At 40.1% G+C, this 17,787-nt stretch overlaps 1 protein-coding gene across 1 annotated transcript in view; it reads right to left on the reverse strand.

The window, feature by feature from the left end:
- Positions 1 to 350: 350 nt before the first annotated feature.
- LOC123668309 (TBC1 domain family member 1) overlaps positions 351 to 17,787 on the reverse strand; it is a 69,875-nt gene continuing 52,438 nt past the window's right edge. The window contains exons 8-23 of the mRNA XM_045602070.1: positions 17,388 to 17,510; positions 16,955 to 17,070; positions 16,438 to 16,529; positions 15,615 to 15,738; positions 14,718 to 14,838; positions 14,147 to 14,243; positions 13,460 to 13,572; positions 12,761 to 12,907; positions 12,363 to 12,527; positions 9,914 to 10,078; positions 4,985 to 5,136; positions 4,369 to 4,467; positions 3,794 to 3,947; positions 2,931 to 3,100; positions 1,744 to 1,890; positions 351 to 1,288 (exon numbers count right to left, since the gene is read on the reverse strand). Of these exons, the coding sequence (XP_045458026.1) occupies positions 416 to 1,288; positions 1,744 to 1,890; positions 2,931 to 3,100; positions 3,794 to 3,947; positions 4,369 to 4,467; positions 4,985 to 5,136; positions 9,914 to 10,078; positions 12,363 to 12,527; positions 12,761 to 12,907; positions 13,460 to 13,572; positions 14,147 to 14,243; positions 14,718 to 14,838; positions 15,615 to 15,738; positions 16,438 to 16,529; positions 16,955 to 17,070; positions 17,388 to 17,510 (2,858 nt within the window). The 3' untranslated portion in view covers positions 351 to 415. The remainder of the gene's footprint in view (positions 1,289 to 1,743; positions 1,891 to 2,930; positions 3,101 to 3,793; positions 3,948 to 4,368; positions 4,468 to 4,984; positions 5,137 to 9,913; positions 10,079 to 12,362; positions 12,528 to 12,760; positions 12,908 to 13,459; positions 13,573 to 14,146; positions 14,244 to 14,717; positions 14,839 to 15,614; positions 15,739 to 16,437; positions 16,530 to 16,954; positions 17,071 to 17,387; positions 17,511 to 17,787) is intronic.

A 17,787-nucleotide genomic window follows, 5' to 3' on the forward strand; every position in this document is an offset into this window, starting at 1 on the left:
TGTATTATGACTTATCCTATGCTATGGTTGTTTTTCCTATATGGTCACAAACGATAAAATATGGCGTAGATTTGATTTATACCGCAAGTTTTGGTATATATATATTTAAATATACTTTATATTTTTTAGGAAATTAAAAATAGCTTAACATTCTCTTTCTATATGGCTTATGTAGTTACTGTAAGTCGTAATAACCTACAAAGGGAATTAAGAAAATTTTGTGTGGAATTAATGGGTGAAACCGATAAATTTACTGTACACTACCTTCCACTTGGATTAAAAATAAAAAAATACTGTTTAGGGTTATAACGAAACAACAAAATTTCAAAAAAATCGACCTAACTTTTGTCTGGTTTTGAACTTTGAAAGTTGGACAAATATTATTCAATACTTCTAAATTTATTATTTAGTATTTTTAGTTGTTACTTTTCAATGGTCGTATTTGCTTCAACTTTGTTAACTGCCCATCAAATTTTATATCCACATCACAACCGCTGAGCGGATGAGATATAGTTATATTATCTTTTTTAAAACTATCATTAGGCGATAGCGGAGTCACAAAACCGCTATCATTAACCTTATCTTGTACATTATTAGCATTTAAATTGAGAGACATGCTCTTTTTACTCTGAAATATGGCCAAATCATCCAAATACGACTTGGGAGTTAATGATTTGGTCAATTTTTCGTCCAATTTCTTTAGATTTTCATCAAAATCGTGTTTCAATTGCTGCTCAAATAGCCTTTCCTGTCGTATCTGTTCGTGGGTATTCGCGAAAAATCCAGACGTTTTCCTGCCCAAATTTCTTATATTATCGTTTGCTAGATTATCTATTCTTAGACTGTCTCTTCTTGGGACTTCTTCGGTTTTCTCTTCTAGAACCTTAAGTGGGAAATGCTTGTTTGATATTAATCCAGAATGTACTGATTGGGATTTCTTCATTAGGAATTGTTTCCTATCTTCTATATTCCTTTCCTTATTGATAGCATTTAAGACATCCTCATTTGTAATCTTGGAGAAAAGATTTGGCGTGCTCATGCCTTGCTTGAAGTTCTTTCTGAAATCATCGTCTGTATCATTTGAGGTCAATTTGGTTATGATCTTGGATCCAAAAGATAGTTTCTTGCTGTAGTTTTGGACGATTTTCTTGATTTCATTCGGTAGATCCTGTTTGTGGTGGGCGGATATGTAGCGACTGAGTAGAGTCAGGTGTTGCTCCATCATTTTGTTTTGGGTTTCGAGACGGGTTTGAGTTTTTTGGTAGTTCTCAATTGCGTCCATTGCAGACTGTTCAAAAAATATTACGAATTATACATCATATATACTTGATTTTGTCGTAACTAATAATATTTTATGTACTACCAAAAGTAAAAAATTAGGTATTAGATCAGTAAAAAATAAATTAAAATACGAATTTTGAGTGAAATTTGTATTTTTTTTTTGCAAGACTCGCGACATAAAATAGTAAAATTAAGTAGGTATTATATATAATAATTACACTTTAAAAATCTTAATAAGTTTTTTTTACTAGTTACTGAATACATTTTATTTAATGAAGTTTATCTTAACAAGAAAAAGTTATATTGAAACAGACGCTTCGAAACCTGACTTCAAATAACAGTCACTATAAATCCAGCAAACTTTGAAGGATTTTTAACCTTTTTACCAACTATGTCAAAAGTTTTCACTTTAAAATTAATACAGGAAACAAAATTGTAGCCTCTGAATGTATTTATACTTACATCAAGTTCAGCGCTCATTTTATTGACATCTTCTTGTAAATGTCTATTCTGTTCAGTCAGAGTTGCTAATCTTGGCATTTCTTCTCTTAACACGCTGTATTCTACTGCGTATTCTGTTAACTGACGACTTATATCGAGTTTTGAGACCTGGAAAATAATTTAAGGTTGTATGTATCATTTGTACTTATTTTGATTTTCTACCTTATATGAGATATTATATAGATAGCCTTAGAATTTCTTTTGACTAAGAAAAATGTTTGATAAGTCAATTAGGTCTCCTAAGTTTATCTTAGGCATTTGGAACGATTGTTTTTAAATAAAAAGTTTACAATTATTAAAAGGTGATTCATTTTTAAGCGCACTTGTTTTTTCTTTGAACTTTTCGATTGTTATCTGCACATAACATACGTTATTAAAATAATAAATTAAACTAACTTTGGCTAGTATCACACATTTATTCCTAAAATTTTACATTTTACCTCTTCCTCACATTCACGTTAACAACACATCAAACCCCAGTATAATCAAAAAAGACCCGTTTCACTCAACGTTTCATTTCAAACAGAACTTTTTTTTAGTAGACTTCAATAAAGACAGACGTTCTCACTTCTCCTATTTGTTTATTTTTTTGTTATGTAAATGTATGTTAAGCTGGCGCTTGTCACGTGGCCCCATTTGATCGATATCTGACGAGTATTTTGCCGTGCTGTGTGGCTACGGCACTAAAGAATTTAGCCACCCCCTCTCTTCCCGTGGGTGTCGTAAGAGGCGACTAAGGGATAACAAGGTTCCACAACCATCTTGGAACTTAAGAAGCCGACCGATGGCGGGATAACCATCCAACTGCTGGCTTTGAAATACACAGGCCGAAGACGGGCAGCAGCGTCTTTGGTGCGACAAAGCCAGTACTGTGGTCACCAACCCGCCTGCCCAGCGTGGTGACTATGGGCAAAACACATGAGTTCACGTTATTTTTGACGTAAACTTGTGGAGGCCTATGTCCAGCAGTGGACTGTATAGGCTGTAATGATGACGAGTATTTTTGGGCTTTCTCTAATAATGCGTATTATGGCAGCTTTTATTTTAAGTGCTCTAAAATCGACTCTGGTCGACGATGGGTACTAACCGGCCATAGACCATAACACCAATATTTCATTTTTTAATATAAGAAAGTGATCCAAACTTACCGTTTTCATAACTTTTTCATATATTGCCTTGTCCATATCTGGTAATTTGTGTTTCAAGTACTCTGCTGCTTCCTCACAACTCTCACACATCATCAGACCGTCCCTATGAGCGGATAAAAGGGCCAACGATACTGAGAATACCACTTCGAATGATTCCAGGAAGATAAGGTCTAGAAGAGAGATTATTATTAAGTCTATATTTATGTCATAGCTTGTATACTATGTACGTATGTCTTCCTACCAAGAATAACGATCGTATCACAATTATAACACTATAAACAAGACTTTACGTGCTCTCCAAGGCTAGGAGACCCATTAGGCATATTTATACACCAAAACGAGAAATAAATCTTTGTACAAATGTACTTGACAAACCGCGAATGATTCGCATAATGGTAAGCGGTTAGCTTAGTTTATAGACGCTTGTTACACCAGAAGCATCGCTGTGTTGCCGACCTTACTCCAGACCCTGTCCAGGAGCTCTCTATCTTACTTACACAGAATACAACACTACTTGAGCAGTGCTATTTAGCTGTGATCTTCTTTAAGGTCGAGACACTTTCCCGGTCGATTCGCTACAAATTTTGAGCAAGATATTTCCTGCTGTGCCCTACCTCAATGAAATCAAGAACATTTGGAAGTATACTCGTGTGTAATAGGCTATTTTAAAAAATAAAACAAACGGGGTGAGCTAAATAAAACCGTTTAATAAAATAGGGACAAACTTAAAACATTTTTTAGTAACTTACATTACATTTGACTTGGTCCGAAAGTAATTAAATCGGTTTCAATCCTCATTTTCAAAATATAAATCCGAAAATGTTATGTAATTCGAACTTATAGTACGTAAAAATCTCACTCACCAAATACCCTGACAACGAAGCCCAGGGGGAACTGGCTGGTGAAGAGTGTCAGCATCCAAGGCGCTGCGTATAGAGCTGGAGATATGTCCAGAGATTCCAGTTTAGCGTGGAGCTCTGGCTCGTGATCTCGGAGTAGGCGGGACAGTTGGTACAGCTGGATGTACCGATATTTGTGAGAAGATAAATAGATTAACATTTTTTGGCACATTGCAGTAAATACGTAACAAAGAAGTTGATTTAAAGCATATAAATAAAAGTACAAGGGAATCTTATTGCTTTTAGTAATGTCTAGATAAACTTTTGTGAATGAAAAAAAACTATAGATATTTGTTTCTTTCTTAAATTGACTTGAGAGGCAAAAAAAAACGTAGGACTTACGCGATTGTGAGCGGTTACCATAGTTAATAGACGCTGCAACAGCTTCCCCACGCTTCTGATAGACATTCTCTCCAATGGAATACAGCTATTTAATAGCGGTACTTATTATTTAGCCGTGGTCTTCTGCAAGGTTGAGAGGTCTTCTCCCGTCTGGATGCTCCAGATTCAGAGCAAGTTTTAAAATAAATTTTACTCACTTGAACTTGTAAAGCGCTCATATCCGGCAGGTATTGCTTCCTGATACCTCTTCTGAACATCAAATGTCTTAAAAGAGTGAACGCTTCAGCTTCATCCATCTAGAAATACATCAAACTTAGTGTTAAATTACTGTAATTAAAGATAAGATGTAATTTTATTGGAACCAAATTTTTGATTTGCTTTCTATAGTATATACTGTCCTTAAATTTCGTTTTAAATAGTAATCAAGAATTCTACTTTTCAGTTTTTGCCTCTTCTTTAAAGTTATACATTTTGCCATTACTCCTTTTTGGTCACCAGATCTTTTTAGTTTCTTTTGCGATATTAGTACAACTAGAAGTATTCAAGAACCTCAATAAAAATATTGATATGAATTATCTTATAGTCAATATAAATATGAAAAAACGAAACTAATATTTATTTTAGAGTAGTTTAATAAATAAATGTTTGTATGAAACGGAAATAGTTTCATTTCCAGACTTCCCTTGAGAACTAAATACATTAAGAATATGGATTTTATTTTGACTCAAAATACATGACTTTCGTCACGTACAACTTCGTATCTGATTTTGTGCGAAATATATATTTATTATAACTTTAAAATTCAATACTTACATGTAACAATAAGACTCCAGCCACAAAACTCAGTCCTTGGCAGTAGCCCACGTCGGGGTCTAAAAGGGAATACGCCTTCAGTATGTTGTACAGCGCAAGTTGTCCCGGTCCAAGGGCCGATGCGAAGTAGGAGTGCTTAGGGAATGTACGTCCTGTTGACAAATTATAATAATTTTTATGTATGTCTGATGTCATAATAGTAGTTTATGCAACTGTCATATAATGAAGGGTATTAAAACACGAGTGTGAGTTTATGAAACGAGCGCAGCGAGTTTCATAATAGTAACGAGTGTTTTAATACCCGTGTTATATGCAGTTGCATACACTACTTTATCTTCACTAATGCAGTTAATCAAACAACAAGAGTAAAAGCTGACAATAGTTTATTTATAATAATTGTTCAAATTTTGGATGGTACAATTTTGAAAGTTAATGTTAATTATTGATCCAGCAGCTGTAGCGGTCGCGGGGCAAGCAGTAGAGCTCGTAGACGGAGTCGGAATAAGTTATTATATTCTTTTTCATATAATTTTCTAGATTTTTCTGGCAAAAGATTGTGAGTTAATTTTGTTGCCAATTCTAGAATATCCGGAGGCGTACAAATATCATCGTCGCTATCCATTTTTAACTTTTAATTTATTAAATTGAATTCACGCGTACGTGTATTGTCACAGTGATTTTGCCGCCATTAAAATCTAACCAATGAGAGCGCAGCTGCGCGCATGCGCGCGATGTTATAATGAGATTTTACGATATCGATGTGGATATTATACCATCATGTGAAATTGCTTAAATTGAGTGTTTTGTTGTTTGCGCTATAACAGTAGTAATTATAAGTCAAGTATTGGAAACATAAGTAGAATGTTACAACATTAGTGTAGATAAAGTAATTTACGCAATGAGAATTCGATAGGTTTACGTAATTATTATTATAATCTAATACAGCATTTAGAAGATAGCTCTTTTAGTAGAGATAAACATTTTTTCTTCTTCGTCTTTAGGGTTAGTGGCTTTTAATTAATTTTTTTAACGATCATTAGAAAATTAACGTTGTCAGTATTTGAATTGACAGGCGCACAATTGACCATCATACAGATATTCAATGGAAGTCCGCCAGTCACATAATCATTAACTGCCATTACTTTTATTATTTCAACTCCTTTTTTTTAAAGCTAATTAACATATCGAGTTTTGATACAAACGATTTAATATTCCATCTACGTATATCCGTATTTGACGCGCGGTAGGGCGTGTGGTAGAGCGGGAAGTGGCACGCGTACTGTGTCCGCATGTTGCACTAGAGGTACCGTCACTCACCCAGGTCGATCAGTATGGCGTGCTGGTGCTTGGTGAGGCCGGCCAGCAGTGCGCGGTAGGGCGTGTGGTAGAGCGGGAAGTGGCACGCGTACTGTGTCCGCATGTTGCACTAGAGGTACCGTCACTCACCCAGGTCGATCAGTATGGCGTGCTGGTGCTTGGTGAGGCCGGCCAGCAGCGCGCGGTAGGGCGTGTGGTAGAGCGGGAAGTGGCACGCGTACTGTGTCCGCATGTTGCACTAGAGGTACCGTCACTCACCCAGGTCGATCAGTATGGCGTGCTGGTGCTTGGTGAGGCCGGCCAGCAGCGCGCGGTAGGGCGTGTGGTAGAGCGGGAAGTGGCACGCGTACTGTGTCCGCATGTTGCACTAGAGGTACCGTCACTCACCCAGGTCGATCAGTATGGCGTGCTGGTGCTTGGTGAGGCCGGCCAGCAGCGCGCGGTAGGGCATGTGGTAGAGCGGGAAGTGGCACGCGTACTGTGTCCGCATGTTGCACTAGAGGTACCGTCACTCACCCAGGTCGATCAGTATGGCGTGCTGGTGCTTGGTGAGGCCGGCCAGCAGCGCGCGGTAGGGCGTGTGGTAGAGCGGGAAGTGGCACGCGTACTGTGTCCGCATGTTGCACTAGAGGTACCGTCACTCACCCAGGTCGATCAGTATGGCGTGCTGGTGCTTGGTGAGGCCGGCCAGCAGCGCGCGGTAGGGCGTGTGGTAGAGCGGGAAGTGGCACGCGTACTGTGTCCGCATGTTGCACTAGAGGTACCGTCACTCACCCAGGTCGATCAGTATGGCGTGCTGGTGCTTGGTGAGGCCGGCCAGCAGCGCGCGGTAGGGCGTGTGGTAGAGCGGGAAGTGGCACGCGTACTGTGTCCGCATGTTGCACTAGAGGTACCGTCACTCACCCAGGTCGATCAGTATGGCGTGCTGGTGCTTGGTGAGGCCGGCCAGCAGCGCGCGGTAGGGCATGTGGTAGAGCGGGAAGTGGCACGCGTACTGTGTCCGCATGTTGCACTAGAGGTACCGTCACTCACCCAGGTCGATCAGTATGGCGTGCTGGTGCTTGGTGAGGCCGGCCAGCAGCGCGCGGTAGGGCGTGTGGTAGAGCGGGAAGTGGCACGCGTACTGTGTCCGCATGTTGCACTAGAGGTACCGTCACTCACCCAGGTCGATCAGTATGGCGTGCTGGTGCTTGGTGAGGCCGGCCAGCAGCGCGCGGTAGGGCGTGTGGTAGAGCGGGAAGTGGCACGCGTACTGTGTCCGCATGTTGCACTAGAGGTACCGTCACTCACCCAGGTCGATCAGTATGGCGTGCTGGTGCTTGGTGAGGCCGGCCAGCAGCGCGCGGTAGGGCGTGTGGTAGAGCGGGAAGTGGCACGCGTACTGTGTCCGCATGTTGCACTAGAGGTACCGTCACTCACCCAGGTCGATCAGTATGGCGTGCTGGTGCTTGGTGAGGCCGGCCAGCAGCGCGCGGTAGGGCGTGTGGTAGAGCGGGAAGTGGCACGCGTACTGTGTCCGCATGTTGCACTAGAGGTACCGTCACTCACCCAGGTCGATCAGTATGGCGTGCTGGTGCTTGGTGAGGCCGGCCAGCAGCGCGCGGTAGGGCGTGTGGTAGAGCGGGAAGTGGCACGCGTACTGTGTCCGCATGTTGCACTAGAGGTACCGTCACTCACCCAGGTCGATCAGTATGGCGTGCTGGTGCTTGGTGAGGCCGGCCAGCAGCGCGCGGTAGGGCGTGTGGTAGAGCGGGAAGTGGCACGCGTACTGTGTCCGCATGTTGCACTAGAGGTACCGTCACTCACCCAGGTCGATCAGTATGGCGTGCTGGTGCTTGGTGAGGCCGGCCAGCAGCGCGCGGTAGGGCGTGTGGTAGAGCGGGAAGTGGCACGCGTACTGTGTCCGCATGTTGCACTAGAGGTACCGTCACTCACCCAGGTCGATCAGTATGGCGTGCTGGTGCTTGGTGAGGCCGGCCAGCAGCGCGCGGTAGGGCGTGTGGTAGAGCGGGAAGTGGCACGCGTACTGTGTCCGCATGTTGCACTAGAGGTACCGTCACTCACCCAGGTCGATCAGTATGGCGTGCTGGTGCTTGGTGAGGCCGGCCAGCAGCGCGCGGTAGGGCGTGTGGTAGAGCGGGAAGTGGCACGCGTACTGTGTCCGCATGTTGCACTAGAGGTACCGTCACTCACCCAGGTCGATCAGTATGGCGTGCTGGTGCTTGGTGAGGCCGGCCAGCAGCGCGCGGTAGGGCGTGTGGTAGAGCGGGAAGTGGCACGCGTACTGTGTCCGCATGTTGCACTAGAGGTACCGTCACTCACCCAGGTCGATCAGTATGGCGTGCTGGTGCTTGGTGAGGCCGGCCAGCAGCGCGCGGTAGGGCGTGTGGTAGAGCGGGAAGTGGCACGCGTACTGTGTCCGCATGTTGCACTAGAGGTACCGTCACTCACCCAGGTCGATCAGTATGGCGTGCTGGTGCTTGGTGAGGCCGGCCAGCAGCGCGCGGTAGGGCGTGTGGTAGAGCGGGAAGTGGCACGCGTACTGTGTCCGCATGTTGCACTAGAGGTACCGTCACTCACCCAGGTCGATCAGTATGGCGTGCTGGTGCTTGGTGAGGCCGGCCAGCAGCGCGCGGTAGGGCGTGTGGTAGAGCGGGAAGTGGCACGCGTACTGTGTCCGCATGTTGCACTAGAGGTACCGTCACTCACCCAGGTCGATCAGTATGGCGTGCTGGTGCTTGGTGAGGCCGGCCAGCAGCGCGCGGTAGGGCGTGTGGTAGAGCGGGAAGTGGCACGCGTACTGTGTCCGCATGTTGCACTAGAGGTACCGTCACTCACCCAGGTCGATCAGTATGGCGTGCTGGTGCTTGGTGAGGCCGGCCAGCAGCGCGCGGTAGGGCGTGTGGTAGAGCGGGAAGTGGCACGCGTACTGTGTCCGCATGTTGCACTAGAGGTACCGTCACTCACCCAGGTCGATCAGTATGGCGTGCTGGTGCTTGGTGAGGCCGGCCAGCAGCGCGCGGTAGGGCGTGTGGTAGAGCGGGAAGTGGCACGCGTACTGTGTCCGCATGTTGCACTAGAGGTACCGTCACTCACCCAGGTCGATCAGTATGGCGTGCTGGTGCTTGGTGAGGCCGGCCAGCAGCGCGCGGTAGGGCGTGTGGTAGAGCGGGAAGTGGCACGCGTACTGTGTCCGCATGTTGCACTAGAGGTACCGTCACTCACCCAGGTCGATCAGTATGGCGTGCTGGTGCTTGGTGAGGCCGGCCAGCAGCGCGCGGTAGGGCGTGTGGTAGAGCGGGAAGTGGCACGCGTACTGTGTCCGCATGTTGCACTAGAGGTACCGTCACTCACCCAGGTCGATCAGTATGGCGTGCTGGTGCTTGGTGAGGCCGGCCAGCAGCGCGCGGTAGGGCGTGTGGTAGAGCGGGAAGTGGCACGCGTACTGTGTCCGCATGTTGCACTAGAGGTACCGTCACTCACCCAGGTCGATCAGTATGGCGTGCTGGTGCTTGGTGAGGCCGGCCAGCAGCGCGCGGTAGGGCGTGTGGTAGAGCGGGAAGTGGCACGCGTACTGTGTCCGCATGTTGCACTAGAGGTACCGTCACTCACCCAGGTCGATCAGTATGGCGTGCTGGTGCTTGGTGAGGCCGGCCAGCAGCGCGCGGTAGGGCGTGTGGTAGAGCGGGAAGGCGCGCGCGTCGGGCGGCGCGCCCGCGAGCGCCGCCTGCTCCGCCAGGAAGTACCACACGCCACCTCGAGACGTGCGGGGGATGCCTGCGGGACACGTGACAATAATTTTTCAAATTTATCTTTGCTACACCCAATCTTGTCACGCCACGTTCAGCGTGCCCTCTCAGAATCTCAACATGGATTTATTGAATGTAGATCTACCATAACAAATATAGCTAATTTCATGAATTTCGTTACAACATGTATACACAAGTCTATGCAGTTTACGCCGATTTCTCAAAAGCATTTGACAGGGTAAACCACAAACTGCTTGTGGCAAAACTCTCAACTTTTGGCACTCTCCTGTTAGGTCTTGGATCTCTTTATATTTAGCCAACTGACGCTCATACGTAGTTATCAAAGGTCACAATTCTCTATTTTATCTCGCTGTGTCTGGTGTTCCTCAAGGATCAATTTTAGCACCATTACTATTTAATATTTTCATTAACGATATTACTAATTGCATCAAGAATTCCAAATCTTTAATTTATGCTGACGATTTAAAGCTTGCTCAAGAAATTACCAATAAGCATGACGTTAAGTCTTTACAAGAAGATATCAATAGAGTTTTTCGAATGGTGTAAGTTAAATGGAATGGAGCTTAACCCTTCCAAATGTTCATATATTACATTCACACGTAAACGATTTTTTGTTGAGCGAAAATATGTTATTGGTATATGGAAATGGAAAATATGTTATCAATTACAGAAATTGGAGTACGTTCGCGATTTATTCACTACATTAGTAAAGAGTAAGCTAGAATATTGAACGCCCATTAGGAACCATAATTACCAGACCCATAAAGATAGATTGGAAAGTATACAGAGACGGTTTACGCAATTTTATTCTATTGGACAGGACAAAAGATGCCCTACTACTCGCGGCTAAATAAGTTTCGGTTAAACTCACTCTCGAACCGGCGCAAGCTACTTAATATAGTATTCTTACACAAACTAGTGAATGGAACTGTGGATAGTTCAGAACTCCTAAGCAAAATTTCAATTATCGTTCCCTCTCGCATACCACTATATCTCATTTCACTATTCGCTTATAAAACCCAGAGAACAAACCTCGGTTATTATTCCCTCATCCCTAGACTGAGTAGGCTCTACAGAGAATTTACGGTTAAAAACGAGTCATTAGACATCTTTGCAGATAACCTAGCTGTATTTAAGTTCAAAATCTTTTGAATAGGCAGATGACTAATTGTCAAAAGCGCATGCTGTAACTACCTTTAAGAGGAATTATATGTATATATTTAATACCTTAGCATATAACTAATTGTAATTTTTTTTTAAACATGTAATTCTGTTGGTGGTATTAAATAAATAAATAAATATATACTGACTGACAGCGGCACTTTAACCAACTGTAAATACATAAACCGACGAACTATTTCAAATAGTAAGCAATTTCTATAAATTAAAAATTTTCAATTAATAAAAATAGTTTTCCGCTATTTTGCATTTTTTTCTCATGTGGTCATACCCAAAATGGGTAAATCGAACAAAGAAATTCGGTAAATTTTAAAATTTTACTTAAAAAACGGAAAATTATTATTATTTATGGACCCAATGCAATGTCAGTCAAAGTAGCACATAATTGGTATAAGCGTTTTCAGTCAGGAAATTTTGATGTCAAAAAAGCATTTCGCTCTGGTCACCCAGTTACGGATGATCGTGACGACGTGTTTGAAAAAGTGGAGCTAGATGAACATTTGAGTAGTTACAATATAGCTGAAGATCTGACAATTGGCCATAAAACATTTTTGACCCATTTGAAAAAGGCTGGCTATACAAAAATCCTTCAATATAATTATGGGTGGCACATGAACTCAAAGAAAGAAACGTGGGCTGGAGCGCCCCAATACCAGCTCCTTCCATTTTACCGTGTTCAACGCCGAGCGACTCGAATCGTCCGCGACAAGATTCTTTTTGATCCGAAATATAATGTTGCTTATGTCACCTGAGGATAGTGTAGCTTCTCAACAGTGAAAAAGAAATTTCAAATCGGTTCAGTATTTTCGGAGACTATTCATTGCAAACAAACAAACAATCAAATCTTTCCTCTTTATATATAGTATAGATAGCCTTTATTTGCATCTAGACAATTGTCTAGTCTTAGATCCACAGTATTAATTGAACTCTTAACTCGGTAGAAAATGGCAAAAATTTGCCAATTTTGGGACATTTTCAACTTCGGAGTTTCTTGCCAATTGTTCTCTGCAGAATTTACATTTAGGTTTCATTCATAAATTGACGATCCAAAAGCGCTTTAGAAGCCTATTTGAACAAAGTAATTTTTAATGCTCACATGTAGGACTACTTACCTTGTCTTACTGCTTGTTTCAGCATATGCCTATCCACTTTAGCGATGGGATGGGATGAATCTCTAGCTAGCAAGGAATCCCACATACAAGTTGCTCCAGTATCACAGGTTCCAAGTTCAGTGTATTCCAACTTTATTCGTCTCACCGCTGACGACTCTTCTTTTTCTAAAAGTTTGTAAAAGATTTTTTTTTCTTTACTTAGAATACAGTATATGTATAAGAAAAAAAATTTTTTTTAACCTGGTGTATTTAAGTAATTTAAAATTTAATACTACTTCAAAATAAATTTAAGGCATATTTGAAATTTAATGTTTCGTTAATTTAACGTCTTTTTTAAATAAAATAAACAAACTTTTACTGCACCATCGCCTGGTGTGTACTTAACGAACGTAACTTACCTTTTAACTTAGCGTTTTCTTTCTCCATCCTAACAAGTAATATAGTTTGGTCTATCGCCATCTTCCACAGCTGACGTAGTTGTTCCTTTGTTCTCTTACCAGGAGGCGACACTGGGTGTCCTAGGAGATTAGTCTGTTGTAGGTCACCTATTTATTTTTATTTATTTATTTAACACTTTATTGTACACCATACAAATAAAATAAGCAAGCAACATTAGCAATAATTTGTAGAAAAAAACCTAGAAACATAAAATATAAAAACACCTAGAAATATAAAAAAAAAATGTGTTTCAGCTTAGACACGTGACTGCAGTTTACTCCTTAACTGTGCTTAACCGTGATTTAAAAATTAAAACGGTGGTTTGAATCTTTGAATTAGTTAAATTTTAATTAATTAAAACAATAGTACTCTAAAATAGAAACCTATAGACGCTTACCGCGCAATAACTAAAACTGTGACCGCTGTACAAAGATGACGTCAATAATTAGTAATAATCAACATTTAAACAGTTAAATATGCATCCATCCTGGCGTCAGAGTGTCAATTACAGAACTCCTCCAAGACCGATTACTAAGATTTTCTTGTGTATATTTGGTAAAACTGAGAATAGGTCAAAGGCTATTTTTATACCCCTATAATGTTGTCTATTAATTCGCCAGAACGTTTGGCGGATCAGCTAGTATTAAAATAGTTATTACCTTCATCTTTGCCAGGTTGTACGACTTTTTCATATATAGCTTGACGCCATGTCGCGTCTGATTCATTTCCACTTTCGTTGGCGGTAGCTCGCGAGTCGCTTACTTTTAGAAAACTGTAAAATAATAAACTTTTATTTTAGTTATAGAATAGTAAACGTTTAATATATTATATCTCCTCTACCTCTATTTATAATTTTTAATATAAGGTATGCGCGCGCCACCCATAAAATAGCTCTTTCAGGTGACTTGTGTCTCTCACTCGAATAATAGACAACCCCTTATAGTATATCCGGCTCAAAGAGGACCAATTTTAATTGCTCAACTAATTGATAAGTTGAGGCTCCTGGGGGGATTGGGGATTGGGTCGGCAACGCGCTTGCGATGCTTCTGGTGTTGCAGGCGTCTATAAGCTACGGTAATCTCTTACCATCAGGTGAGCCGTACGCTTGTTTGCCGACCTAGAGATACAAAAAAAAACTCCATATGGCAAAATAAATATTTCATTTTATTTCACCAAAAAAGGCCGTTCCATCAAAATATTCGCACCTGCCACGTCCAATCCCACAATTTATTGATCTAAATCTGTCATAAATTGCTTATGTACCAAAACTAGTGAAATCGGTTCTAATGTCTAAATTGGTAGTAAGAGTGTATGAACTGAACATGAATGAAATATTAATTCCTTACATATCCATCATAGGCGAGTTGACTGATGTCTCCTCTTTATTGTCTTCTACTCCATCGTCGAAGGACACGTTGTTTGATTTTGGGGATGAGGGTTGGTCTGCAGAAACGTTTATTAAGTTAAAATTTTTATATTTTTTGTCAAAATTAGTATCTACTATACTTAAACCATTTTTAGTTCCTTAAAAGAAAAACAAATGATATATTTAAAAATCAAAATGGCAACTGCGCGCATTAGCAACTTGCGGAAGTTATAATTCCGGTAAATAAATCTTATTTGCTACCCTGATTCATCAATTGAGTTATAAAAAATATTCTGCTCAAAATCTGAAGCAGTCCGTCGAGGAAAGTACCTCATCCTTACAGAAGATCACAGTTAAATAACACTGCTCTCATCCAGTATTGTGTTCCTGTGATGAGTAAGGTCCTAGGGCGTGAAGGGAGGGGGATTGAGTGTAAGGTCGGCAACGCACTTTCGATGCTTATGATGTTGTAGGCGTCTATAGACTACGATATTCGCTTACCGTCAGGTGAGCCGTAAGCTTGTTTGCCGTATGTTATAAACAAAACATACCCATTGCGTTATTCGGTGATAATGATTTACAGCGGTTTGTATCAGTTGGTGTCAAGAGATCTGAGTTATTTGGATCTGTTGGCGTTTCTATCACACTTGGTGATTGTATTGGGGATGTCTCCTGTAAGAAGTAAAAAAACGTGTACAAAATACAATAACTAGGATTCTTTTAATAGTAATAGTATAATTAAAGTGTCAAAAATAAATAACATTGCATAAACCTATGTATGTTCACCAAAGTCGTAAAAGATGCGTTGAATATTTTTCGTTCTTCCCTACGATTTGCATCTATAGCCAAAAATCCGAATGAATTTAAAAAGTAAGGTAATATTTTAAGTAATATTAGAAATATATGACTTGAAAAAAATTGTGTGTGTCAGCTCAGACACACGACTGGAGTTCTACTCCTTCAGATCGACTCTATAAATTGGCACAAAAAGGCGTACTAGTCTAAGAAAAAGATTAATACCATATCAAATGGTAAATAAACGAATCAAATAACGCCATCGCTCGCTCGATCCATAAATCCATGAATTAGGGCACACGAATTTCATGATTGACCTCTCCCCCGTCCTAGTCGCAGATAGTCTCATTTATGAGACCATTCTAGTATGACGTCACATTTTTGCAATTTTTGCACCTAACTTTTTTTTATTTCCCTTTACATTTTTTTTAAAATCAACATCATTCCAACATTGGTATGGAAAATAAAATTATGTTAATACTAATAACTATATACCTACACATATATTATATTTTGAAATGTGATGTCTAAAATTTGGAATCCTCCCTATCTTGTCACACTTCGTGGAAAAAACTGTGTTTTACTATAAACTTTGGTAATATCTTACAGAAACAGGATAAACTACATAAGAGACTAAAAAATATATGAATTACCTTTTTATGTACGTCATCTTTACTCAGCCTTCGCTTAAGAAGGTGATCAAAACCACTGGACAGAGATCTTTTAGCTTTCATGAATATAGTGCTACCACCTAGGTATTGGTTCAAAAATTCTGATCTGGAATTTAAGAATTATTTTAGTTACTAACTGCTGACAAAATGTTCGGTTCTGTACTAAACGAAAGAATGTTTGTAGTATTTTTATAAACTACTATTTTATCTGTGTGCATTATTTTTTATAGTGAATAAAAGCCAAATGAAAAAAATACATTTCAGGTTTCGTTAAAACTGTATTTTATAATATCAAAATTTACAGCAATAAGCTGCTGTAATTCTTTAAATGGTAGGTATGCGAATATAACATTAACATACATCAGTACATATACATAATTATATGTATATGAGTCTGGCCTCAAATACGAACATCTCGTTAACTTGAACAATTCTAAAACGTTATAACAGTACTTTTCCACAATAAAAAAGTTCTACTTAAAATCATAATATTTTCTTTAGTAATTAATAAATAAAAACCACTAATATGTCTTAAGTAAGACTGAACTACTTTTCTGTCCTGAAAACGGATTCTTGCGTAGAACTAAATCAATTCACTTTTTTTAAATACATGTTAACATATTAAAAATATAATAAATAAACGTTTCACAATCAACGGCCCGATAGGATTTTGTCACAAATGCCCAGACTACGATAGATAATCTATATGGCCAATAGAAATGTCTGTCGTGACCGTGGATCGAACCCACGACCGCCAGCGTAGCGGCCAGTGCTGTGACCGTTGCGTTGAAAATATTTTATTTACCTATTTTCCGCAGTGTCATGGACATGGCGTAGTTGCTTCGCTTCACAGTGAGCACGTAGGAGCATCATTAGGAAAGCATTGTGTTCACTAACCTGAAGATAATAATATAATAAGGAAAGATAAAGTAACCAAAACTCATAATAAAGAACATATACAACAATATATATAGCCGGATCTGTCAGCTGTTACTTAAAACACTAGCATTAAGTTGCTTAACTTAGGAAGAGATGTGTGTATGTTAAAGATAAAGATATAACTAAATGAAATAAAGCAAATACACAAATTTTCCACAGTTTTCATTATAGCTATTATTATCAAAAGGAACCATTAAATAGTCAATGTTTGATCAAAAATCTAACGTTGTGAAACGATTATCATTTGCAGATTTGTACACTAGAAATCTTAATATTGAATAAAAATTAAAATAAAAATACTCCATTAAATCTTAAGCCTAGTCACAAGTTTAAATATGATTATTTATTAGAAGAAAACATCAAACTATTTTTATAAAACTAACCTCATACATATGATTAGTGCCTCCTTGGTACTTCGTTATGATTAGTTCCTGTTCATCATCAGGAAGCTGTTCTATGCGTCGGAGTATGAACGCGTGTATTTTCTTCTCATTCAAACCTGTTTTAACAAATACAGAAGTTAGAAGAAATATGGAACTTAAAATAAGTCCTTGTGGAAACGTAAGTTCTTACAGACTTTTTTGTAGACTAATTTTATGAATTAAAAATTACTATAATTTATATTTTACGAGTTCACAATAAGTTATATATATTTCAAATATCAGATCAAATATATAATAGTATATAATATCATTTCAAATATCAAACTTATTAAACATAAATTTGTAGTCTGAGCAACACTGCCACAAGCTTCTTAAAAATCTTTTAATACTATTTGTAAGTACATATAACTTGTAGTATATGTAAATATCTTACCTTCAATATCATGGCATAGTCTATGATACCATAACATAGGACAATGTTCACATGTCATATTTGGAGATTTGTCTCTAGACTTCTTTAAAAGATCAGCATGCGCTACGAAAGCTTGCTTTATTGCTGCAAATTTAAGTGTTGTTTACGTGCCTCGAATTGCTATTACTATTCAAGATATATTTTTCTTCTATAAAAATTATTATAAAATTCTATAAAATTTATTATTTATTATTATTATTTTTTTTACTAGGTCGGCAAACAAGCGTACGGCTCACCTGATGGTAAGCGATTACCGTAGCTTATAGACACCTGCAACACCAGAAGCATCGCAAGCGCGTTGCCGACCCAGAAAGCGTTAGTATAAAAATTTTAATTTATTAAATTTCTTTTTATTGTTATT

This window comes from Melitaea cinxia, chromosome 30 (genome assembly GCF_905220565.1).
Source record: "Melitaea cinxia chromosome 30, ilMelCinx1.1, whole genome shotgun sequence".
Classification (NCBI taxonomy): Eukaryota; Metazoa; Arthropoda; class Insecta; order Lepidoptera; family Nymphalidae; genus Melitaea; species Melitaea cinxia.